The following is a 27082-nucleotide window of genomic DNA, read 5'->3' on the forward strand; positions in this document are numbered from 1 at the left end:
CAGTTCCACTTCTGTTATCCACCTCCTATATTCTTATATAAATGATTTTTATTTGATTTTTTGCATATTGTCAATTTGCAATGCAGCCTACCCCTGTGAAAAAAAAACAATCCCTTTGCATTCCAAACTGAAGCATTTCTCCCGCCTTTATCTTGGTTCATAACTTCAGGCACATTTTTCTTATAGACCTCACAAAGTCTTTCAGCAAGGAATTACAGATATTTAACACCTCATTACCAGAGATACTTGCTTCAAACAATTAAAAGATAATATCTGACTCAGAATAACATACACCATGGAAGCTCACGCAGTGGAAACTAAGACGGTCTCAGAAACACAGGAGGTCCAAGATACCGCATGTGCTTTACAGCGCGCCAATTCTCATCTCTCTGACAAAAGGAAGGTTCAGAAGCAACCAGGAAAAACTAAAAACCAGGATATGAAGTTTTACTTTGCACGCCCACCCACGCAGAGTTTACACTACGCCGCAGAGATGATAAACACCCAACTACAGCTGTCTGCAAAGAGTACCAAATATGGAAACTCAGGGGGAAAAAAATATATACACAAAAACAATGCATGAGAAACTTTTATTTGTTCTGTTGATAAAACCCAAAGATCCCTCACAGCAGCAACAGATGCAGAACTTATCTGCAGAAATGATATCTCGTCTTAAACTGTTTGCATACCCAAAGATATCAAGTGTGTAGGGACTGCATATTAACACAGTACAGGCACTGCTCAGTAGTAAAAGAAATTAAGCTTGTTGGTGCACCTTAATCCACCCTTTCCTTACTGTTATAGGTTTTCATAGTACTAAACATGACTGTTAATGAGTTTTCTGCTTATCATTTTGTTGTTATTGCAATTAAAAAGCCTTTTATTTAACGCTACAACTTATATGCCCAGGTACCCTTCCCCTCACGCTGTAGTGGATGACAAGCTGTATCCACAGGCTACACTTCAGAATAACAATGCTATTGCATTTAGCAGCTCAAGCTACACTAAAGTAAGTTACCTTAGAGTAACAGATACCACTGCTTTGTTCAGTAACACCGAGGGATACAGGTCCTAAAAAACCACATTTCTACCTCGCATCCATACCTTTAATATTTTTATATATATATATATATATATATATTCTTATATAGCTCTAAAACAAGTCTCTACTATCTTACAATTAAATTAAAACACACCCACGACTGCGCTATCTAGAGATTTTGGTCTGAGTTCTTTAAACATCAGTTGTTCCATAAAAATATACAATTCAAACAGCACGGTCCTACCAGTGACATGAGGCCTTTAGATACAGGCCCATGACAGATAATAAACCATGCAATTCAGTGCTCAATGTCATCTAACTGTTAAATATTTATACTGTATTTTCAAACTCTCAGTATCTTTTAAATCCCAGCTTCTATTTGCAGGCTTACCATGCTTACAAACATGCAGAAAGGAAAATGTGTTTCTCACTGGCCTGTAGTGATCGCATTTCTTCTTCTCCAGCAAGTCAACTGAAAATGCACAGACTTCATGCTGTCTTTTTTAGATCCTTAACCATTTACTTTCTTTCACATACTTGATTATTTCACAGTGGACCGTTCTGCTCCATGTGAACAAACTTGGGAACAGTCACATGGTCAGAACTGCACTTTTCAGTTTAATCCTCTAAGAATCAAGCTGTTAAAAATCAATTAGGATGCACGCATAGCTGCCATACAACAGACTCCAGTAGACAATCAAGTTAATTACAGATATATACCAGAAAGTGAAGCTTTTAAAATCAAGTATGCAAGTACAGCATCAAACCTGATAGGTTCCAAGAAGTATACCTCTGTCCAGATAAAGGTTTTCTAAATGGCACGCCACCATCAACCAGTCTTGAGCAAAGACACGAAGCACTTAAACCTGGAGGCTTCTTATTACCATCCCAGCACCATTCCATATAGACTTCTAGAGTGACGTCAATGTTACCGTTTCTACAGCCACGAGCCCTTCAAATCAGCAGCAGTTCAGTGATAAACCCCAAACAAGTTCACCCCAGGGTTACTTGACATGCAAGTCTCAGAAGGTTTTACTCTTACAGATGCAATGATATGTGATTTTGGTACTAACTACTCCAAGTCCTGTACAGTTTACTCTGTAGATATGATAACAATAAGACATACTAAAACCACAAAAAGAGTTATGACCGTTAAAATAAACTTTTTTAAAACAGCAGAAAGTCAGGGAAATGCCTGAAATCCTTTTGAAAGCATTAACATATCTTCAGACTCTGAATATAAAAATACATACAGTCAACCCAGAACTGCAAACGCAGTTAATGCCTTCCCCCCCCCTTAACCGCATGAAAATCAGTACAAAACAATGTAAGTTACAGGAATGATCGTTGCAAATTTGTCAATGTGAGTTATTACAAAGTCATCACACGAGGACACCAATTGTACATTATTTACAGGTGAGGTAAGAAAATTTCAGAGTAACAAATTATGACTTAGCAGAAGTGTAAAAATAATGTCTTCACCAAAACGTTATAAAACCTGGTAACTGTTATCAGCTATGCAGTTGACCGCGATTACATTTTGTACTTAATATACACCACGTTCTTAAGAAAAGTGCCAAAATATTGCTACATAAAAATCTGCTTTGCAAAATAATTCAGCAAGAAAGATGAAGATGTTAAATGAAAAAACAGAATAGGGAAAAAAAAGTGATGTCAGTTGTAGAAATTGGTCTTGTTAAATGCGTTTGAAAAACCTGAACTTGTTTGCATGCTTTTCCTAATGTGAAAAAGATGCATTCAAAGCAACATGCATATGTTTTTCTCAGGGTACCCTAGCTGACTTTGAAAGGACACATTCTTTTTAAACGGTGAAAAATACAAGGAAATAGAAAACCTTTAAAAGACGGGTGAACTGCCAAAGGCTGCAACTGGTGGCAAAAAATCCTGCTGGAAGCAAGTTCGTACTGACGTACTCCAGAGGTCAGCACTAGGGTCCATAGTGTTGAACAGGTTAATTGCCAATGGGGCGATGGGACAGAGTACACTCCCTGCATGCTGTTCCAATGAACCTTGGGAGGCTGCAGAAATGAACAATCAAGAAGCTCAACGTTTAACAAAAGAAAGTGCAAGTCTTACACCTGGAGAGGAACAGTCTGCACCAGCACAGGCTGCTGGCTGATCAACTGGAAAACAGCCTTGCAGACAAAGATATCAAATTAATTATAAGTCGCTAACGCATCACTGCTGCAAAAAAGGCCAATGGCCTACTGGTCTACAGCAAGTCAAGGGAAGCAATGCTTCTTTTCCACTTGTCTTTTAGGAGACATAATTGATGTGGCTGCCTTTGGGTTCCCCAGTACAAGACTGACATAAGCATACAAGATCATGGCCAGAGAAGGACCAGAAAGTTGATTTAAGTGATTGGAGCATCTGACAAACAAGGAGAGGTTAAGACAACTGAGACTGTCTAGATTGGAGAAGGCTCAAGGGTGTTCTTAACAACATGTGTAAATGCCTGATACGGAAGAATTAAAACAAAGGAAGAAAAACTGACTCTTCTCAGCAGTACCCAGTGACAGGACAAGAGGCAACAGCCGTAAACTATAATATAAGCAGCTCCATTTAAACAGAAAAACATATCTTTTTAGCACTAGGGAGATCAAAACACTAGAACAGGTTGCCCAGAGATCTTGTGGAGTTCCCGTCCTTGGAGATGCTCAAGACCCAACTTGTCACAGCCCTAAACAACCTGCTCTAGCTGACCGTCCTCTAAGCAGGTGACTTGGGCTAAGTCATCCCCAAGTGTCCTTTGCAACCTCACTCATTCTGCAATTCTATGACAATGGACAGTAACTTATGTACCCCAGGCATTGCACTGACTGAGTCAAACCAAACTACACAATGTAAAGGGCATATATTTCCTTGAAGTTATTGCATTCTACGTTAGTTTTGCTGCCTGCGTTTCGCCGATCTCATTTTTTCAAATCTTGACTCCATTTCTTCCAGGACCTTCGGTGTGTATCGTACAACCAATTTTACCTTTCCTTGGGCCGCCTTCAGTAGTTCTACTGCTTTTTCATGGTGTTCACCTTCGACACTCTGCAAAGCATAAGTCATTGTTAAGTATCATGTTAGCGAAGACACATGGTGAAAATATGCTTGTTTCATTTTTCTTTGTCTATATAGTCAACTGAAATAACCACGTTTCAAAACTTCACAAGAACAACATCATCCAAGCTTGGGATTGATTCTCTGGCAAATCACTCCAGAGTGATGATAAATACACCAATCAGTACCAAAAAGAGTAGTGCAAAACTTCTAGCTATGCTTACGTTAAGTCTTTACATACATTTACATCGGATAAGTGAAACGGGTAGAACAACAAGCAATTTTGAAATAACTCTCAAATCAACAACTTCAGAACACTTTGTCTTTTAAGCTGAGCTGGCTTCTCTTCTATAGTCATGCACTTTGTATTTTATAGTTGTCCTCAATTTGCCTAATAAGCTACTTCAAATTATCTCACATTTCACTAAGGACAAGAGCTCACAGACAACTGCAAGATAGCTGCCTTTTTGATGTTATCCTATGCTATAGCAAAGCAAAACACTGTCTACTGAACACCTGCAGCAGAACCCATAACAGGCAGCGTGCTGTTTATCTTAGCACTCTGTAAGTGTCTTATATGAAGTGCAAGGTACTCAAATTAACTTCCTGTAAACTCATTAAGAACTACCTAGCCCCATGCTCTCCCCCCCAACAAGACAGAACAGATTAAAAACAAATAACCCTAAATAATAAGTTCCGCACGAATGTGCGCAAGAACTTCTTTACAGTGAGGGTGACGGAGCACTGGAACAGGCTGCCCAAGGAGGAGGTGGAATCTCCTTCTCTGGAGATATTCGAGACCTGCCTGGACGCCTACCTGTGTGACATGGTGTAGGGAGCCTGCTTTGGCAGGGGGGGTTGGACTTGATGATCTCTAGAGGTCCCTTCCAACCCCTACAGTTCTGTGATTCTGTGAACCCTTTACTAAACCAACTCCCAGGATTTATTACTAGATTCATCTGATTATAGCATTTAAGCAACAATTCTCAGCAACATCATCCAAACATGCATTCCTAAGTAGCACATATTCTATCAGCACAACGTATTTCTCCCAATCTTATCAAACAACAATGGGACTACCCCAAGCCTACCTCCCACTGGTGCTATTAGAAGCTAGAAGGCAGGTGATGTACCTGTTGATTGGAGGGTTTCCCCGTTATTACAAAGTTACTTACAGAAAGAAAGGTAACTGTCAAAAAAAACCAAACACCCGAGTTATTTCTCTTCTGTCCGACTCAGACAACACACACATCTGAATGTTTTCATGTTTGTTATTCAAGTGGATGTGGTGGTTGTTCCAATAAAAAGCCAATAATAAAAAGTTTGTGAAGTTTCTGTGCTATCTATGCCAAAGCACATAAAATTCTTGAGTACACTTAAAACCCCCAGTGTGAAAAGAGCAAAAAAATAAAACAACAACACAAGAAGCGTTTAAGACACACCCACTGCCAATCCAGCAGCAGCAAGTTACTTCTTAAGAATTAAATTGGCAATTACAAGAATGTCCACCATGTATCCAGATGACAGTAATCAATCTGTGAACCTCAAAAACCAATTTAATTCCTCTAAGCCTGCTTTCTCTCAGTATTTTATTCTCTTACTGTATTTTTACAATAGCTATTTGTATGTGTATGCACAGATGCAGCCATTGTTAGCTGAGATTACTGTGAAATGATCAGTGTTTTGGGGTGTTGTTTCTGCTTTGTGAGGGTCTGCATGTGAGGAAGGCTTCAAACAGCTGACGCTTTATGGACAGCTGACCTGTCCCTTGACACCTTCTAAGACCAGGAAGGCTAGGCCAGGGATCACAGAATCACAGAATGACCCGGGTTGGAAGGGACCTCAAGGATCATGTGGTTCCAACCCCCCTGCCTAGCAGGGCCACTAAACATACACCTTTACTAGATCAGGTTGCCCAGGGCCCCGTCCAACCTGGTCTTGAACACCTCCAAGGACGGGGCATCCACAACCTCCCTGGGCAGCCTGTTCCAGGGCCTAACCACTCTCCTAGTGAAGAACTTCCCCCTAACATCCAACCTAAATCATCCCTCTTTTAACTTGCATATAGTTGCACCACTAAGGACACGATTACTCTTACATCTCCCCCATCATACTCAGGAGCCAAGCATGACAGAGCTCTTCGCTAGCAGGCACCTCCCAGAGTACCAAGAACCAGCAAGTCTGGATTCCTTTCAAATGTCAAAAAAAAAACAAACACTCAGGCTAAGGAGTATAACATTTAGTTAAACTCTCAGTATTAAAATAAAACTGAGTTTGCAGATGTAGTTGTGAGAACATTAATGCTAAGCATATGATGGAAGCCTCTATAAATAAATCCAGAAGTTTGAGATTAACATGCATTTGACAAGCAGCTCTTGTAAATCAAAGCCTGCCCATAGCCTCCTCTTCCCAGTCATTCTGTTTTTCTTTTTGTATTGCAACTCAGCAGAAGAGGATACCTGTTAAAAATAAATACCTCCAACAGCACCTCAGACACACACTCCTTAAAACATAAATCTTGGTTTTGAAGCTTATAGCACTTAAGTAAAGATAACTGAAGATAACACCACCTTGTTTTTCCATCTTTCTACAGCTTTCATTAAGCAGTAGTGCTCCTACTGGGATAATGACAAAGAGCCCCTGCTCAGTCTACCATCATGCATTATAATTTACTACTTACCTTTGAAGCTGCAGAAAACTAAGTTAAAACCTGCATCATCAAATTGGATAAAACAGGAAGCCATAATGGTAGTTCAATACTATTTCAGAACAAGACCTACCAGATTTATACAACTTTTCAGAATTTGAAACGTTGACATAAATAGTACCCATCCCAGTTGAAAAATGTAACCAAAGCATAATCCAAGAACTCTCACTGCACAGAACTAGGTTCAGAAACCTAAGGAAGATGTTCTTGAGAGGACAATAAGAAGCAGTTTTGCTAGGATCGAAAGACAACCTCAAGCTTGTGCCACGAATATTCTACGTATGCCCCCAAGTGGAGACAAGTAGTTACTGCTATAGAAAGTGAAAAAATTCCTACCACTCCGTTTACAGAAAGGAGCTGGTCTCCACGTTTCAGGCCTCCGTGCCTATCAGCTATACCACCAGGGATAATTCGGGAGATATAGATGGGAGAATTTTGTTCTTTGCCTCCCATGATGTTGAATCCAAGACCTTCTTCGGTTTTTGGCAGTTCAACCACTCTGGGATGCGAATGACCTTCACTAGCAGCAAATGCAGCTACAGTGGCCTGTAAAAAATAAGATCTTGCTATTTACACGACTACAAACTCCTCAGCTTGACACAGTGAGCAGGCTGAAAAATTAGTTTCATCTTAAAGTGCTAAAATATTAAGAATAATCAGATCAATTTCTTAAACAACATCGGGATTAAAAAAAAAATTAGAACTCAACGAAGACAATATAAGTGGAAAAAACTTTTAAAAAATGTCTTTTGTTATCCCTTTTAATGACCTCATATGTTTATCTATTTGACCAAACATCTAGATAATACATTTCTGGATTTTAAATACCTTTCCTCTGCTTCTAAAGTAACAAATTAACACATTTTACTCAAGTTTGGCGTTTACCTTCGCTGTTGCATTAGCTCTCACTTCTGGGCTACTGCTGATATCCACAGTTTCATATACGTGTTCGTACACCTTTAAAGATAAGACAACTTAAGCACGGTGAAAAGAGTTATTTTTCTGCTTAGGTAACATAACAATCAGTTACAACTTAAAACTGCATACATGAAAAAAACCAAACCAAACACCTTTAGCAAATGACTCCCTGATTCACTGCAAGGTGCCAAGTAAAGTATCTACCATACTATGAAGAAACAACTCTCTCAATATCTTTACTGCTCAGATAAGCCACACACATTCTAGGTCTCAACCCAAATCCTCTCACTCAGTAAGTATACAGACCTCACCACAACATCTGACAGCAGATGTGGGTGACTAACTTCTCATATTTGATTTAATTGGACTTTTCCATAAGGGTGCATGAAAAATTATGCAAGGGTGGATCTTCAAAGCTCACCCAACAATCAAATCTGTATTTCCCTTCACCTGATGCAACCAACTGAATACATAATGAAAATAAAGGCTATTGAAAACACAAAGGCCATAAGAATACTAATGCTAACTGGGTTAGTGGTAGCTAACACAACAAACGCAGTCCTTCATAAGATGAAAACATCAAGAGGACTTCCACGTCCACAAACAGATCTTGCAAATTGTTGCAGGTGTTATCAGCAGTGGTAGCACCATCACCGCCACCAACAGGAGGATGCATTCAATCATCTCAAATTACTGAAAGAGCATCAGGAACGAAGATGAGGTGTGCAAAGCTATGATGCCAATCTAGCTTAAAAGAAAAGGCAATTTATACTTTGCCCGTTCTTACCAGCCAACAGGATAACAGGGCACTACCTGCCAGCAAGGCAGCTAGATAACCTCCAAATAACCTCCAAGAAGTAATTTGTTTATCAGATACTGTTTAATACAACACACCTATAGTACCCCTAAACTGTTTTCTTCTCAACTTGTAAAAAATAAGCCGTCTTCTATAAAGCTCCATAAGTCAAATTCAGTTTTTTGAAGTTCAGTGCATTAACACTTCCACTTTTCAAGGTACCACTTTTAATGCAAGCTAATTGCTTACACAGTTAACTTACCTCCCTTACAGCATTACAGAATTCACTCTGAAGGACCCTTTGCAAAGCCTGTAGTTTCTGCGGTGGCACTTCTCCACTTCTCTGTAATTTTTCCAGCAATTCAATTGCTCTGCAGATATCTACAGAAAAAAACAAAAATGAAGTGTTCATTATGAGCAATGCCTGAAAAGATCCTACTGGTGGCTTTGTTTGCTTTTGCTTTTTAAACAAAGTTAATGCGGTAGCACTGTTTTGTATGCATAAAACTCCGTAATTTATGTAATGTATGGCTATCATTTTGTCAAAGCAATCTATAGTATCACCAAGCAAACTAACATACCTTTTACATTCAAAAACTAGTTTACCAGAAATACACCCAATGTTTTCCCTACAAAAAAGGCTGACTTGGGCATGAGTAGTCTGTAATTATATTAATTGGATGCCAAACAGCAGCTGGAATGGTAAAAACTTGATTAAACCTCATAGCAGTTTGAAAATACTTTCTTACTTCCTCCACCTACAATGTGCCTGATGTATCAAAGCGCTAGGAAAAAGAACCCAAATTCCTCCACGATCTCTGCTGAGTGTTCTGTAGTAAAGATCCCCAAACTCAACATTTTTTCCTCATTTCTTGACATGTCCTGAAAGACCAAAACTATCAGTGAAACCAAAATTTCATCTGAAGAATTTGATTTCAGACCAGTACCGAGCAAGATGGGCATCAAACATGGCATCAAAGCTATGCGGCGTTCTGCAGGCAGCTCTTCAAGAGTAGCAAGGATTAATATTCCTCACTTACATTTCTAGAGTGACCATTCTTCTGAATCACGTTAAGTCCATGAATAGCAGTAGAACAGTCTCTCAGAAAAGCAGGTAGACATTATGATCTTCGTTATCAGAAAGGCAGACAGAAGCAGTGATTAATCTACCGCATAAATAAGGCATAGATCATTCTAGAAGATGAAGTCTGGAGCATGATTATGTCCTAAATACATTACTTCCTCTTTTCCATAATTAACCTTCAGGGAATCATTTTTCACGTGGAACATCTTCTGTGCTGCTGTAATGCCACTAAATAGACAAGCAGCCACCACAAACTTCAAGACCAATGTCTATCTTGTTACACTCCGAAATTGAGGTGCACTGACAGAAGACAACCCACAGTTCATGCTGCCCACTTCTGTAAGGCATCAGTTAGATATCTCGCAGACACTCATAGCAGCCGCTAGAGTCATTTAAAGATGGTATGATGTAACTTCTTGAACTGGTCATCCACCAGCACAGTTAAAGCTGTGTTTGTATCACAGACAGGATGTAAATCACTCATGGAACAGCACCCGAATATTACAGTTGCAGTCGCACGCATTGCTTCAGATGAGAGCTCAAGTTCATCCTCACTATTTAGGAAGCATTTTCAATTTGTTAAGAGGATCAGGTATCTAAGCAAATACGCATCACATTTGAAACCCCGGCTATTGCTAACTCCAAGTCTGCTGTGTTTGCTGCATACTTGCAATCTGTACAAAAATTACAGAATGAAAAAAATGCTTTTGATTTCCCAACACACATTTGGCATTGAATTTGGCTCACAAAACGTTTGGTGAAATGAAAGACAGCAGAGGTGTGATTGTTCATTTCTCTATCTTAGTTATGTAAATCCATAAGTATTCTCAGTAAACCCTATGTTTAGCATCAGTAGTACAAGATCTCTTTAATCTCCTGAAATCTTGCACTGAACAGCTTGCAGCAGAACAATCAACAAATGGAAGGAAGAAGCCGTTCACATCCTTTGGGAACAGCAGCAGTTCCAATCCTGCAACGCTCCATATATATGTGAAAAGTCTGCTAAGTAAATTACAACTATCAAACACTCACAGATGTTTGCAGACAAATGACTGTTCCAGGCATACAAAGAGCACGATTCCACACAGCAGCTCTCACGGCCTGTGGTTTATGAATCATGTTAAGCTGTAATGTGTATGAAGTTATCTAACAGTTTGATTAGAACACTAAGAAATGTTAAAAGGGACAGAACTCTACTAATCAAAAGAGCAGCTGCAGTAACCAGCACTCAATAACTCCACTCACCAATAGCCCTTGTTTCATAACCTCGATGTTTTCTCAATAAACTGAGCACAGCTCCTACCCGGATCTCCTAAGAGCTGAATTCAACTGTGCAGCCTTTTATAGCCTAAGGCAAAATTGGCTAGTTTGGGAATCAGCTTGTCAAGGTACTGAGAATACACATAGGTTGGACACGGAGTGGATTCCTGCTAGATGAAACTAAAACAGAATATGCATTTATTTATTTTTAAAACAGCTGTCAGCCCAAAGGACTGAACTACAGATGCAAAAATCCAAAGCGCTTCTTACAGCTGTGTGCAGAAAGGGAAGATGATCGACTATCCTGCTGACACAGACTCCTTCCTCATGAGCTATAGTCAGAATGTCATCAGCTGAAAGCTGTCCTCCTCAGTTCCCATTACAGTACAGCCAACTGATCAGAACCAGACACAGACATGAGTACTGTTTCCATGGTGGATTTCAAGGAAGAATACAGAACCATCCAGAGGTAAGCAATAAAAGACAGGCAAACAAACAACACCTCATCATAAACCATCACACAATTGAAAATTTCTAATCTTTTCAGTGTTTTTAGATCAGCTGGTCAAGTTTTGGTTGTTGTTTATTTTGGGCTTGTTTTTTTTTGTGATTGCAGGATAATCATTTGAAGTCTTGAAAGGAAAATGCATTTAAACTAAAACAATGTGGTGGAAAAAAAAATACAGCAACATTGAAATGGCACCACTCCATGGTTTGATGTGTGAACAAAACACGGGGGAAAACAGTGTCCTCACAAACACTCCTGAGGAGCCACTTCTACTGCTTGTGTTCAAATAGCCTAAGATACGCATAGATTTACCACACACTGCTATCAAACCATGAGAGTAATTTGTAAATGCTCAGCATTGTTACATCCCTGCACTCCAGTAACTTTGGGTAGCAGTTTTCTGTGATGAAACTTGGAAGAAGGAACAGACGGGGAGAATTTTCAATTGCCCTGATATGGTAAACATATGGTAACCATTTTAAATCAGCACATTTTCTACACTAGCCTCTCTTTTTATACGCTATATGCCAACAACATTAGCGATGCTCATTTCTGAGCTGAAAATGATTCGATGTAAGGTTACCTGCAGTCAACCCCATACAATTACCCAGCAGTTGTTAAGTTCTGTAAATAAAGCTCTCCCTTTTATAGGCCCATTACACTGTGCTCCCTTTAAAAAAAAAAAAAAGGAAGAAAAAGCATTAAAACTAACAGCTCTTTTGTTCCAATGATCCCTAAGTAACCCCACAGATTTGTTTTCACAGCAAGAGCATAGTGGCAGGGTAATGAGGTGGAGGAAGATGCTGCCTGAGGTTTAACTCCACAGACCAAGCAAAAGCAGCTAATCAACTGCCAAAGCAGCTGCCCTAATTAACAAGCTGGGTGATTTGACAAGCTGCCGAGTGGGAAGCAAGGTTCTTACATAAGTCCCTGCTTACAGACCTTCTCTCACACATCATAAGTGATTGGCTTGCAGAGGGGGAAGGAGGGTTAGGCACAAACAGCTGAGTTCTGTGGTGATGTGTGATGATGCTACACAAACAAGTTACACATCTACAACGAAACACTCTGAGGAGTGGACTCAGAGGGGATGGCAAGGAGAAAACACTCAGCTCATCCAATTACCTGCACTCCGCATAACTGCTTTCTTTCTCAAACACACCGAAGGCAGTTTGCTACTATTTCTTAGAAGTGCTCTATAAAAGGCACCATAAATAAAAAAGACACCACAGAAAAAGCACACAACTAGACTTTGTGCCTTATCCGCCTCCCTAGTGGTTGGAGCTAAATGCCACACCACACTAACGACACAAACGAAACTGTGAGGACACAACAGAACCAGGCAGAACTCATACAAGTTTAGAAGGGCTCCTGCACGAGTCCTATGCTGATTATAAAACAACGAGCTGGCAGGAAATTCGGAGGCGAGAGCGTCCATGAAAACCAACAGAAACCCGAGAGGAAAAAAAAAAAACAAAACCAAAAACGACAAAGAAGCAGAATCAGGCCCAGCTAACACACAGAAATAATCGGGGGCGAAAAGAAAAGAGACAGAGTAAAAGTTCATCAAGTATCTGCCGCACGGCGCTGCTCACCCCCCTCTGCCCGCCGCTAGATCAGGCGCACAGAGGCCGCCCACGGGTTGGAGTCCGACCCTGGGACCGAGGCAGCGGCTGAAGCAGCCGGAATGGGAAAGGAACACGTATCCACAGAGAAAAGGGAAACGTAACCTCGCTGCAGAAGCCGTACTCACCTCGCTCTAAACGCACCGGCTCACCTAACGTCGCCATCTTGTCCTCGTCCGGGCGGTGCTGGAAGTGACGCAACCCAGACGGAAGAAGAAGCGAGGCGCGGCCTTGTTGTTGCCATGGCGGCGGCTGCCATGTCCTGCGAGGGTTTAAATAAGGCAGTCTTGGCTGACATAGCTAATGTTTGTCGTGTTTCCTCGCTACAACACGCTTAACCACTCCTACTCCCTGTTAACACACAAGAAGCACCTCCTACGGGAGCGCGTATCTATTCATGTGCCACGAGTGCCCCTGGAGATGGAATTCTATATAAATCCACTCCTGCCACATTTATCTACACGTAGTGTCAACCCCACACGTAATGTCTGCATTAAATGGGAGATAAGTGACGTACTCAGGCTTTTTCTGGAAGAGAGTAGGAGACCGGCACATTTATTTATACATTAACTTATTCTACAGACTTAGCTCTGCCCGTTTGGCTTTGATTTAGTCTGTGTTTGCAGCTCTGAAAGAGAAGGGTTCTCGACAGGCCTCCAAATGTCAGCTAATGTGATGGTGATATGCTCCCTCCATTCTGCAATTCATTTTAATGCCAGCTCCTCTCAGTTTGAAGGATGTCATGTGTGCATTTCAATGAAAAGGTCATACCAATGGAATTCTGCAGGTGAACAGAATTAAATTCTCACAGGCTTGTTTCCTGCGAGAAAAAGTGTTTGAGCAGCTGGAAGCGCAGAGTGTTTCTGGAATAAAACCCAGATGTTTCTATCTCACACTGGAGCAGGAACAGCCATTCTGTTACCAGTGACTGAATGGTAAATAGCCTGCCCTGACTTCAGGCAGATAAGACTGTGGAAAAAAGTACTAGTATTAGGCATATATTTCAAATATAAATCCTTGGTAGGAATACAGGTTTGAGCATATCTTTAGTGCAGTATTACTTTAACTTCCATAAAGACCAGAAGTTCAGAAATTAGAGCCCTTGCTTTAACTTTCCTCTGGAACTAGTGAGCTGGACTGTCATTCAGACCTCTCTCCATTCTAAAGCATGATATTATGAATCTAAGGAAAACAGATTTTATGTAGTACTTCCACTGTCCACTTTAGAACACTATCACACTTAAACCATATTGTTCCAGGAATATGCTCTGATTTATACTTGTCTGCCCCAGCAAGGCCACATCTTCAATACTGTGTTCATTTGTGAGCTCCTCGGTTCAAGAAAGACAGGGAACTACTGGAGAGGATGGAACTTACTTCCTCTAATTATCTTTTATGCAGGAAAACTTGGTCTATTCTACATTATAAGTTCTGTGTTTAGCAGGAGAATTAGCAGCGTTATAATCTTACAAAAGAATTGGGTTGAAGTAACCTCTTATTCTTTTTACTGTTTTCTTTCTCTTAACACCTATGGTACTCAACCAACTGAAAAATATCAGAGAAAGAAAACTGTGGTATAAATTTGACAGAGATGTTCTTTCTGATGAAAAAAAAAAGCTACAAGTTACACACGCACCTTTTCTTTGTCTCCAGGAGAAACCAAAACTGACAGTCTTGTTATTCCAGTCGAAGGAGTAGAATTCCAGTGCAGGACCACAGAGGAGAGAAGGAAAATGAGGCTGCAGATGATACAGAAAAAGGACGCACCCACTTAATTTTTCCCTTCTGAAGTAGCACTGTTAACATGGTGCTGTATTTTTGCAGTGAGGTCTAAGGTACAAAGTTCGGCATTTCTGTGATGGAGGTGTTTTCCTGCATTGTTATTTCTGAAAATAGAAAAATGTATTTAAATCAAAGAATCAACTTCTAAGTCAGAAGTATGTTTGTGATCCCTCACCCCCACCCTCCCAAAAAAGAGAGAACTGCTGAGTCTGTAGCAAGGCATGGTTTTCTCAAGACAGATTAAAAGCATAGGTGGATGTTGATAGACTCCATACGAACAAGATAATCTGTTTGTGACATCATAGTCGGGAAATCCTTATTCTGTTAAGTGTCTGGAACAAAAACAGGTTGCAGTAGTCAAGGGTACTCCTCCCACATGACTCAGAGAGGGCTCAGTGGTGGCTGAGGAGCATGGAAAAAAATCTAACTATTAAACTTCAATTGGTGTATTTTGCTAAATATAATGAAATTATTAATTTAGACCATGCTGTCTGCATTGCTCAAGCTTGTCAAATCTTGTACCAGAGTTACTTCCCTTCTGTCTTCATTGATGAATTAGCCTAGGTGTTAGCAGCTGCACTTTAATGCCACATGAAAGATGGTGCTGTACTCCACAGTATATGTCAGTAGAACCTCTGGGAGCAAGCATTTCCTGCCGGTCTTTTATGTATGCGGTTACACTAGCGTTGAAGGATTATCAATAATCAAAGTGATATAGCTTAAGTCCTCAATGGAAAACAGTTGCATTAGCAGTCCAAGAGAAAATGGAAATCAATCTCCAGCATAAGCTAACTTGGAATGAACATACTGTTTATTTCAGTTCAGAAGTTTTAGTGTATGAAAAGTTAATCCGTAACCAAATAAGAAGATGAGCTTTCTTTATAAATTAGTAAGGTCTCAATGTTTTTTTATGAGGTTGTATCTAACAGCCAGCTCTTCTATTCTAGAAATTAGACATAGGGTTGATAGGGAATGCAAATACGATGAGACATACCCTCTGACTCACTAGAGAAAATGCAGGAAGAAGAGCCACTCAAGTGGCACCCCCAAGTCCTTCTCTGCTGGGCTGCTCTCAAGAAGATCTACCCCCCAGTCTGCATAAATACCTGGGATTGCCCCGACCCAAGTGCAGCACCCTGCACTTGGCCTTATTAAACCTCATTAGGTTTCTTTGGTCCCACTTCTCCAGCCTGTCCCTCTGGATGGCTTTCCTTCCTCCCAGTGTATTGACCCATATATGTGGATATAGTTATTCTTGTATTAACTGGACTAGTTGATAGTGGTCTTGCAGGTAGGTAGTGTTTTCCTGCTAACATCCTGCTAACACTGATTTAGTCACAAGGAGGGACAATAAGATTTTTTATAGAAATGTATATTAAAAAAAACCCCAAAAAAACACTGTTATAGCATTTTCTAAAATTACGTGGTCCTTCTAACATCTTTAAAATTATCACAGTACTAAGTGGCACATTGTTTTCATACACAGTTAATACACATCACAGACCTGCAATGTTTATATATGTATTTTCACACACACGGCCAAGAATCATCTCAAAGCACCTTCAGCATTAGTAGGTACACATTAAGTCCAAACTGAAAGGATTCTTTTTTTTACTTACATAGCTACCTGGCTAATTGCTATAGAATGTATGTCCAGCTACCTCTGAGGGGTAAATAGCGTGGCAATCATGTAACATAGTAATGTGGAGTGAAAAAAAATGGCTAGAACCCTGCATCAGAAGGCAGGATACACTTCAAAAATTGCTGAAGAATCTCTGTCACCCACAAGGAACAAAGTCTGCCCTGGAAACCAGAGAGGTGGAATTAACCATGACTTCTGTTTATGATTCAGGGCAGTGAAGAGAGTGCAAATTCAATTTTCATGTTTTTAAAGACATCCTTTTGCCTCAGGACTGCCGTGTTAAAGCAACTTTATTGCTTTAATACCACTGAATTTAATCACTTTGAATCTTTGACAGATGCATTAGTATTTGCAATTTCAGCTGTACTTTGATTCATTGGCCAGTCTGGGGTGAGTTTCATGGTTTACCACACACTGGGATTGATTGCTGTTGCCCCCGTAAAAAAAAATTCAGGGTTTAATACATATTGAAGAACCTGGTACCTTTTTGGTCAAGCACATACTAGCAATTTTTTTTGTCTTCATATGACAGAAGAGATTTTTCCTTTGTTACTTATTGCAGACCATGCATTTTGATTATCATCTCGCACATCAATTGAATAACAAGTAGAAAAAGTCCAGCTTATTGCTAAGTGCCACCTAACTTCCATGCCAATTATTTTTTTCCACATAAAGCTTGACTACACAAGTTATCTTGGAATTCTTCTAGTAAATCCTGATAAATGTAGGAGCAAACAACAGACATAGGAGAAAGTTCTGGCTGCTAATCTGCATTTAAGGAAAAAAAGGGACATCCACAACCTCTATGGGCAGCCTGTGCCAGTGCCTCACTACCCTCTGAGTCACAAATTTCTTCCTAACATCAAACTTAAATCCATTCCTTCTTGTCCTGTCATTCTCAGACCATGTAAAAAAGTCAGTCCCTCTCCTGCTTGTAAGCAACCTTCAAGTACCAGAAAGTTGTAGTGAGGTCTCCTCTGATCCTTAGACTCCTAGAGACACCAAGATTGTTGAACTTCATCCAATTGGCCTCAGCCCAGCTATCCAGCCTGCCTGGATTGCTGTGTAGGGCCTTCCTATCCCTAGGCAGATCAACCCTCCCAGCTTGGCATCATCTGCAAACTTACTGAGAGTGCACTCAGTGCCCTCATCCAGGTCATCAGTGATGATACTGAACAAGACAGGTCTTGATACTGACCTTAGGGGACACCACTTGTGACCTGTCACCGGCTGGCTTTAACTCCATTCACCACCACAATCTAGGTCCAGCCATCCAGTCACTTCTTTAACCAGCAAAGAGCGTACATGTCCAAGCCACAGGCTGCAGCTTCTGCAGGACAATACTGTGTGGGAGACAGTATTGAGGGCTTTGCTGAAGTCTAGATAGACTGCATCAACTGCCTTTCTCAAATCAACCAGGTGGGTTGCTTGATCATAAAAAGAGATCAGATTGGTCAGGTAGGACCTGCCTTTCATGAACCCACACTGGCTAGACCTGATCCCTCAGTTGTTCCACACATACCAGGTAATCTGCTCCATAACCTTACCTGGCACCTGTAGTTCCCTGGATCCTTCTTGCTGTAATTCTTGAAGATGGGGAGTCACATTAGCAAGCCTTCAATCCTGGGACCTTTCCAGTTGTCCAGGAATGCTGACAGATGATGGCAAGTGACTTGGCAATCAGCTCTGCCAGCTCCACCAGTGCCCTTCTCTTTTCCAAGCTGAACAAGCTCAGCTCCCTCAATCTTCCTGAATAGAAGAGTTTCTTCAGCTCTTTGAGCCCTCTATTGTTTTATAGGAAATAAAATGTTACTTTCAGACACTCATTTGACAGAACTTAGCACTTCTATCAAGTGGTAATGGTATGATCGGTAACCTAGCAATGTGCTGACCTACAAGCACATTTTCCTTGTTACGCAAATGAAGTCATTCAAAGAATGAAATAATGCTACTCAGTGGATTTACGAAGAAACACCTTGAATGGGATGGTGGGATGGGGATGTTTTTGAGAAGACTGCTGTCAAGTTGTGCTCCTCTGTGCAGTCCTAGAGTTAAGACTGTGTTAGCATCACTTACCTGCGCCTTCAAGTGCTTTGTCTAATGTCCTTTTAAAGTATTGTACCAGAAAAAAGGATGTGCAAACAGATGGTGACAGAATAATCTCATTTTACTTTATAAGAAGTTATTTAAGCCTGTAAAGGTTCTTGAAGTGTACTTTAAAAAAAGACCACTGAACTAAAACTACCCGAAATAGATTTGTCAGAATAGCCTTTTGCTACAAGAAATAAACATGCTGAGGCTCCTTCTTCTTTCATTGCTGTTGGCGATGTGTGCCTTCGCCTGTGGGTGGGTGGGCACAAGGACAAACTCTGCCTCTGCAGAGTGTTCCTCTTCTCACTGTAACTTGGCAGGGCATTCTGAGCACAAAAAGGGTAAAAGCAGAAAATTCACTGTGTGTCCTACATGCATACAGGCAGGAGTTAACAGTGCATTCCAAGAATCAACTTTTATTGAGTATAGACTGTGCTGTAAGGGAGTAATTCATAGTTTCCCCCTAAAACGTAATAAAACTGTCTGCAAATACTTTAATAAAGAGACCTAAGGAAAACTTTTCAGATCCCAATTACCATGAAAAATAATAAAAATTTACTAGCAAAATAATCATAGCAAAATATTTTTACTACGTATTAGACAATGGCTGGTAATATGTTATTATTTCATGTTCTGTAAAACTGAACAGACTCTATGTTGGCCAGACTTACTGTATTTTTTTTTCCCCTACAGAATGCATGAAATGTTTTCTTCTTTACAGAATAAAATTAAGCAAGTTCCAAAGCTCATAAGAGTTGTATGAACTCTTGCATTTTATGCCTTCATCGGGCAACGCAAAGTTTGCTATTTCCCATCTATCCTGAGCAGATGAACTGTTATGATCAGCAAGGGTCACAGCACAGAATTGGCATCTGTACAGGTCAGGACCTTCTATGCATTGACTGGAATGTAATTTCACCTTTCAATGACTCCCTGGCTCATCCACTTGCTGTGCGTGATTTCTCTGAGCATCTTTAGATCAGCCATCTTGGAGGCACTTTCAGTGGGAGCTGCAAAACACCGGTTTGACTGCTAAGACCTAAAGTTGTTCTGTTATATCCAGCATAGTAAAAACTTGTATGCCTCTGCTTAAGTCAATAAATGTGTCCCATTGACATACATGGGAATTGGACTGAAACCCAGAAGAGCGTTCATGTTCATTAAGGTGGTTCTTGCTCTCCTCCTGTGCAAAAGAGACAATCTGAACAAAAGATACATATTTTGTACTAAAGAGCAGATGGATTTGGCTATGCAACAGATAACAATTCTCTGGTTTTGTAAGGAGAATTTCCTCCAATGCATTTGACCAAAAATGTTTAAAGTACCATTCTTCAGAAGTCTGATTGTGACAAAACAAGCAGCTAACTTAATGCTAAACTGAAATTACTGTCAAACTGTTCATGCTTACAGAAATGCATCTAGCATTTGAGGCTCCCAGCAGATTCTCAAGCTCTAAGTCCTTTTATACAGAAAGGACTGCATTTTCAGTAACATCGCTGAATTGTAATGATCTCTGACAAGTGTTCTAATGCACACCACATCACTTTTAAACTCAAAACCCCAACATCTCAAGCACATGCATTAAACTTCCCTTTAAAGTATTTGAACAATAAAGCATTACGATTATCTTCCTTTAGACCAGTATAGGACCAGATGACTTGCAGATTGAACTCTGTGCAACCCTATTTTCTACAAGTCTCTAGCTCAGCACTACCCATAGCTGCTGTAGCAGTATAAGCAGTGTTTGGTTCCTTTCATTCCAGGAATACTGTTGTTAATTGCAGTGGTTGCAGGACTGGACTAACCTGAGCAAGTTAGCATGATACCTCTTCACATGTGCAGTGTGGTATATAACATTACTATGTTTTCCTCCATGTCAGTTAAGAATTTGAGAGATTATTTTCTCTGTCCTGAAGAATTTACGGCTGGAAATGTTGCTCTACAAGGAGACAGAGAAAGGGAACTGGGTGGAGGTGGAGACACTAACTGAAGGCGTACAAGAAACATGGGGACGGCACTTGGGAGCACTGTTAGTGGGCACAGTGGGGGAAGGTTGGGGTTGGACTTGGTGATCTTGGAGATCTTATCCAACCTTAAGGACTATGCTGCTATCATATATATTGATCATGTCCCAAAACAGAGTCTTTAGCTGGTCTTTCTACTCCCCATCAAAGGTGCCAGCCTGATAGTGCTATGGGTAGATATTTTAACTTCACAGAATCCATATAACTAGTTATATTTAAGGAAGTGAATTTGACAAATATTAACTAGGCTATGTATCTAACTGATACAGCCTGTACAGATGTAATACAGTCTCCTCCCATATACTTTTATCATGCTGCTCTGGTTTCTAATCTTGCAAATATTCTCAAGAGAAATTACTCCCATGCATAAAATAACCTCATATTCTTTACAGTGTGCAGGCATGGGCCCCAACTTACAATATAATCTATATTGAAATTGTTTCTTAGTATAAAAGCCTGCTAAATATTCCAGGTTCTGCATTTAGTATTGCATTTTCAACAGGGAAGTACCTTATTCTGTCTTTTGCTGTTTCCTTCTGATCTGCTCCATAGTTACACGAATGGGGAGAGCATCGTGCACATGGGAAAATATTTTGCTGTTTGGTAATGAGTGCTATCCATGCTCAAGGAATAAAAGATGACTGATTTGATATTTCATTATTACTATTATTATTATTATTATGGCTGAAAAGCGGGAGCAGCAATGCAATTTGCACTGATTTGTCAAGCTGCATTTCAGTGTGAGGTACAGAATGAAATCTGAAGAATGTTTTTGCTTGTGTGCGTGTATTTTATTAATGAGGGGCTTCAGCTTTCTTCAAGAGCACTTCCTTGCTTTGCACTTCAAGCAAAATACTGAAATTAAATTTGTGAAGGAAGCCAATAAAAGGGGTTTATGAGTACATTCAATTGCTGCTTATGAGAAAGTGAATTTCCATGGCAGCTTTCACTGTAGAACTTCAGGTAAAACCAAAAGCAAATAAATGACAGAGGAACCTAAGTCAGTGTCAGCCGTGTTGGGTCTGGTTTAGCCCAGTTCTGTGACAAGCGGGGCTTGGAAAAAGAGGAAAAGGAGAGATGGGCCTAAAAACAAAACAGCAGCAATGATCTGAGGAGAAACAAACTATTTTACTAAATAAGATGTCAGGATGAAAGATAACACTAATATACAATATATTACAATATAGTTAGGATTGAAACTCATTAATCAAATTAAATGAGAGTGTCTGAAAGCCTTACTCTAAATGCTGTGATGAGACAGCACCTGCAACAGAGATGAGCCAGATGATTGAAAAGGGCCATCAGGTGACCTACAAAGGCCTTTTATCTTTTCCCTCTGAGCAGAAATGATAACAGAACAGCAAACAGTCCTCTGGGGAATGTAGTTCTTCTCTTCTGGGACAGGTACCCAGACCTGGAGCATTAACTCTTTAATTCCCAGAGCACTACATGATGTTATGATATGGAACACTGATAACCAAAAATCATTAAAACATGACAGTCACGATGCAAGACAATAAGATGTGGTGACTCACACACTCCTGAAGTATGTTGATATTTTTCCGCACCTTTGAACTTAAATACTTTTAACATAATGGTAACTGTTTACAGACTGGGGCTGTGTTCCCCAAGTCCTGTTTGTTCTGTGTTTTCAGCTTGTCCCACAGCCTTGCAGTACAGTGAAAATATTTCTGTATGACACTGACCTTTGAGTTACACCTATGCGAAGAGTTTCTACATTAACAGGCTGCCAAGTCAGATTCTAATGCTAGAAGCTGAGACTTGAGTTTCAGTAACAGCAAGGAAAAAATTCCTCTTACCTTAGGGGAAAATAAAAAAAACAACCCAACCTCTACTGTCCCTTGACCTGTCAAACATTAAAACCAGTGATTTGTAACAGATGGGAAGAAAGATTGCTTGGATGATTAGGGAAGGGGAGAGAGCCCATCTTACAAGGACTTGGAAGAAGATATTCACCTTCTTTGAGAAACACATGCTGGCTGTTGATGGAGAGCAACCTTACTATGACAGCGATTAGATATAATTTAGACAGCAATAAAATTAGGAATTAGGAACGAGCTCCCTGCTATTAACAAAATCTGATTCTGAAAAAGTTTTGCATATGAAATAAAAAGAAAAAAAGAAACCCACGACAAAACCACTCAAACATTTGTTTAGAAGGAAGATGAGCTCATTTCTGAAGGGAGTTCCGACATTGCTTCTACTATAGCAAGTGGTTGGATTACCTGCTCCAGAGCATCCAAGAGATTGATCCTAAAGACTGGTATCTGCATTTTAACTCTACTTTTTGTGACCTCAGAACTTCTCAAACTGCCATGACCTCAGAAGATAGAAGTATATTGAAATTAATACAATTTTTTCTTTTATTCTTCAGAGGGACCTACGTGGACTTAACTTTCAAACATGCCATGCTGTCTGTTCTTCGCTTGTAAAGACAGAAATTGAACTATATGAAAAATCTAGAAAATCTCTGTATGCTGAGTAAACACACTTAAAAGTCAGGAGAGAAATTACAGCAAAAGGCTTTCATTTAAAACACAGCAGAAAAGGCAAGCAAATCGGGCGATGAACTGACCTGGAACTTTGAATGGATCTGGAGCTCAAAGACATCCCATCCCTAGGATTATCTTGGCAAACAGACTGAATGAACTTGTATATATAAAAGCCTTCATGAGATCCAGGCTTTATCCCTCTTACTCAGGTGCCATGAGTACCATAATGACAAATCTATGATACCAATATCCCAATTAAAAAACAACAACAACAAAAACAAACACAAAAGAACAAAACTGTCTCTATTAGCTACTCAAGGAGGGCTGTGAGTAACCTTCACTGTTGTGCTCACAGTAATTTGCAGTGGTTCAGGAAGAGTCCAGCCAGCTCCTGTCCTCTGGAGTGCAAAGACACTTATTAAAGGACAGAGCACAAGTCCATTTTACAAGGCAATGTTCATCCTGAAGCACTATCTATGTAAATCCTTTCTGTTTCCCTTGTTATACAATTGGCTGACCTGGCCAATTGCTGCTGAATTAGCAGCAATTATTTGCTGAATTTCCCTCCGTTTTCCTGGCAGGAATCTCATAAAGGCAAAAGCTTGCTTTACATTGTGCTTGCCTTAGAACTGATGCAGTGCCGAACTACGGGAAGTCCCAGCCCATGCTATCACCCACAAAACCAGTAGTGCTATATGGAGTTCCGTAGCCACATATTATTCAATGTTACATAAGATTTCTCAAATGCCAAGGGAGGGATTAAAAGGTTGTGTGGTGCTTAAGTGTGAAGGATTTTCTGGGTGAAAGGGAAAAAGCAGTAAAACCAGAACCTCCCTGTCACTCCAGCATAGAGCCTGCTGCACTTAGAAGTGAATGCACAGGAGAAGGCTCTGTCAAAAAAAAACTGGGATTTAATTTTAAACTCCCCAAAAGACACTTTTTAATCCTTTTGTAGCTTTTCCCCTTTAAATACTTGCTTCAATTTCAGTGCTGAGTGAAGGCAGCTATGAGAATTTCAAGGTGGGTTTTTGTGTGTGTGAAAATAACTGGGATAGAGTCACTTGCATTCTCTGGCTCAATGAATATTGATGCACCCATGCAAAATTAAACAGTTCCATTCAAAGAAAGAAGTAAATGTACTAACAGTTACATAAATCATATGAATATCTATAGCCCCCAACCAGTTCCAGTTCCAAATTAGGATCCTAAGTGACCTATTTCCAGGTGAATAACGTAAGCAGCAAGATATTGCTTGTCTGGAATGGTCTGATCATTTTCCCTCTTTCTCATACTCCTTTTTCTCCCTCTTTGTGGCAGCAACAGTAATGGGAGGACGGTTGGACTAGATGACCTTATAGGTCCTTTCCAACCTTGTGATTCTATACCTTGTTTTCACTAGAAATTGTCATTTGAGCCCATCAGCTTAGTGGTAAAGACTCTAAGATGTTTATTCCAAATATGCCAAGTGGTAAGGTCCATAACCCAAGCAGCAATCCAGAAGCAGGGAACAAGTCAATGGGACAGCTGACTAACTTATTTTCAGCACAGTTCCAGGAGTTCTTCCCCCTGTAAGAGTGCTGTGTGCATGAATTGCCACTCTTAGTAATGAAATTCTCGTACTATGCTTTTTATCCCTCACAACTCTGCTGGTTGGCTTTGCTGACTATCATGGACTCATTGTTTCAAGCCTCTACAACACCATACTGTTCCAAACTCACAGGTAGCTGGTGTTCATTGTGAAAGTTTCCTATTTATTCTACTCTTTTTGTTCCACTGGCAGTCAGTGCCTTGTGCAAGGCACAGATCTGGGGCCTATTTCTCAAGAACATCAGTGCAGCAACACAGTAAATGCCACATTGCTGCAGTTTCTCAAAGCAGTGACACAACTATTGCAGCTTCCTTGAGAATAGACAAGTGTTTGCCATTGATCTCCCATTGAAAGCACTGGGAAAGCAAGATGGATGCAGAAGTGAGCAAACCACAGACATACATAGCCCACAGAACACCCTGGCACTGCCTGCCCAAGGATGCTACCAAAGCCACTAACCATGGCCAAGGGAGGCTCAGCCAGAACCAGCTCCTGAAGCTCCCTGATTTGAAAACGTCATTGCCAGGGAAGCTGCTGTGGAAATACAAAGTCTCCTTGCTCTGTTCTTATTTCTCATAGCTTGCTCATGCCATTCTTGGAGTCAGGCCCTTCCACCTGACTGCTCTGATGTTCCCTTCCAATTTTGTTCAGTAATAAGACTGTGGGGGAAAGATTCAAAAGCTACTTCTGGAATGACGTAAGATGGATGGAGAAAGCATGGATAGATTTGTTTTCCTTGGAGAGCAGCCATGTGTAACTAGAATAATTAGTTCTGGAAATGAAGAGTGATTTAGCTGTGCTCCCATCTTCTTCATGTTCAGTCTTTGACACCTTTCCAGGGAAATAGCCTCAAGCCATGGGAAATTCTCCGATTCTCCACCTTCTGTAGAGTATCACTGACAGCAGCATGTTTTCTCCAAGTGCACTTCAGATTCTCTCCACACGGTCTATCTGTAATTAACTTCTGCTTGTGTTGGTTTTTTTTTTTCTCCTTTGAGGGGGGGTTGTTGGTGGGGGAGGGCAAAGAATGAGAACAAAATCTGTTCACATTCAGAAGTGGTCTTGAGGCTTTCCTGTTTTCAGGCAGAATTAGAACACCTCAGAGAAACATCATCTAAGAGCTGAGCTTCTTCCAAGAACTGCACGCTCTGGGTGAGATGTTGTACAGTAAGTGATGGCAGACAGCACACGAAAGAGAGGAAGAGAGGCCCTGGATGCTTTTTCCTTCTCATATCTCCCCCACAGATCCATAATTAAAAAAGGCTGCATCACTGTGTGAAAATACTCCATCATCTGCTTTAGTTCTTTACCCCAAACTTATAAAAATCCAGTGCAAGGGACGCATCACAAGAATACAGCTTTCCCACAACACACAGGGAAAGCTGCTACCCGATATACAGAATTAATGCTCTAAGTCAGTCCAGTGATGTGTTACTAAGAACAGGAACACTTTAATTGCCTTCTGGCAGTTTTGGATTACACTTCATGCTGCTCCACATCTGTGCTGTACAGATGTTTAAGTGCAGAGCTTTCTTCCAGCACTAATAGTTTGGCAGCATTTGCAGAACAGATTGGTGAGGGTTTAAAATCCAGAACGCGGTTGTAACAGCCTGGTTCTACAGGGGTGTAATATTTTTCATGTTAAGTAACAACACACATTTTTGTTAATGTAGGATGGCAGTAATCACAGCATCTTTTCAGCAACCCATTTATGAGGGCCAAAACTTCTGCCATTTGTTCTCATGCCATGTCTGCCATGACACTGAAATCTCTGAGTTTCCCTAAAACTCAGTTTTAGGGAAAGCAGTTAAGTTTTAGGAAAAAGCAGTTAAGCACATTGGATGCATGGAATAAGTCGGAAGCAGGACTGACAAGATTAGTGCATGATGATTTAACTCACTGTTGGAGTCATTCTTGCCGTACTCAGCTGTATAACTCTCTACCCTTGTTTTGAAATAGATTAAAACATTTGTAGAATTATCCATCTTACCAACACTTCTGTATCAACATGGCTTTGCTACAGCCATTAAGGTTTTCTCCTGGGAGGAGCTAGCTTGATAGCTTGCTAGTTTGAGTTAAATGACTTAAATGATAAGTGGCATTTTGTTCTCATTACACCGAGAAAAGTCAATCAATATAAAGCGCATCAATGCATTAATGTAAAAGCAGAAACCAAAGAGAACTGATATTAAATGGAAATTTAGAATCCATTATATTGAACACTACAACTCAATTTCCTGAACCAGAGTTGACAATCCACCAGTAAATGTCCAGTAGGGAGTAGTTCAGCCCTGATTATACTGACTAGATGATTGAATGGACCTTTTTCCTCTCTAATACCTATGAAAATATGAAAATCAATGGCAGCCCACTTAGTGAAAGTACCTTTCCTCCTTTGCATGGTTCAGGCTGCCTGTATGAAACAATATGAAG

General features: G+C 40.3%; 1 protein-coding gene across 2 annotated transcripts; it reads right to left on the reverse strand.

Annotated features, from left to right (window-relative positions):
- Window positions 1–571: 571 nt before the first annotated feature.
- Window positions 572–13265, reverse strand: LIN7C (lin-7 homolog C, crumbs cell polarity complex component). Of its 2 annotated transcripts, none has more exons than XM_015863448.2 (5): window positions 13138–13265; window positions 8795–8913; window positions 7704–7775; window positions 7155–7364; window positions 572–4102 (listed from the first exon to the last, which is right to left on the reverse strand). In XM_015863448.2, the coding sequence occupies exons 1-5, from the start codon at window positions 13172–13174 to the stop codon at window positions 3947–3949; spliced, it is 594 nt and encodes a 197-aa protein (XP_015718934.1). In that variant the 5' UTR covers window positions 13175–13265; the 3' UTR covers window positions 572–3946. The 2 variants fall into 2 exon arrangements, with proteins under 2 accessions (XP_015718934.1, XP_032300850.1); XM_032444959.1 differs by lacking the exon at window positions 13138–13265 and adding an exon at window positions 12510–12537.
- Between the last annotated feature and the right edge of the window lie 13817 nt (window positions 13266–27082).

Source organism: Coturnix japonica, chromosome 5 (genome assembly GCF_001577835.2).
Source record: "Coturnix japonica isolate 7356 chromosome 5, Coturnix japonica 2.1, whole genome shotgun sequence".
Classification (NCBI taxonomy): domain Eukaryota; kingdom Metazoa; phylum Chordata; class Aves; order Galliformes; family Phasianidae; genus Coturnix; species Coturnix japonica.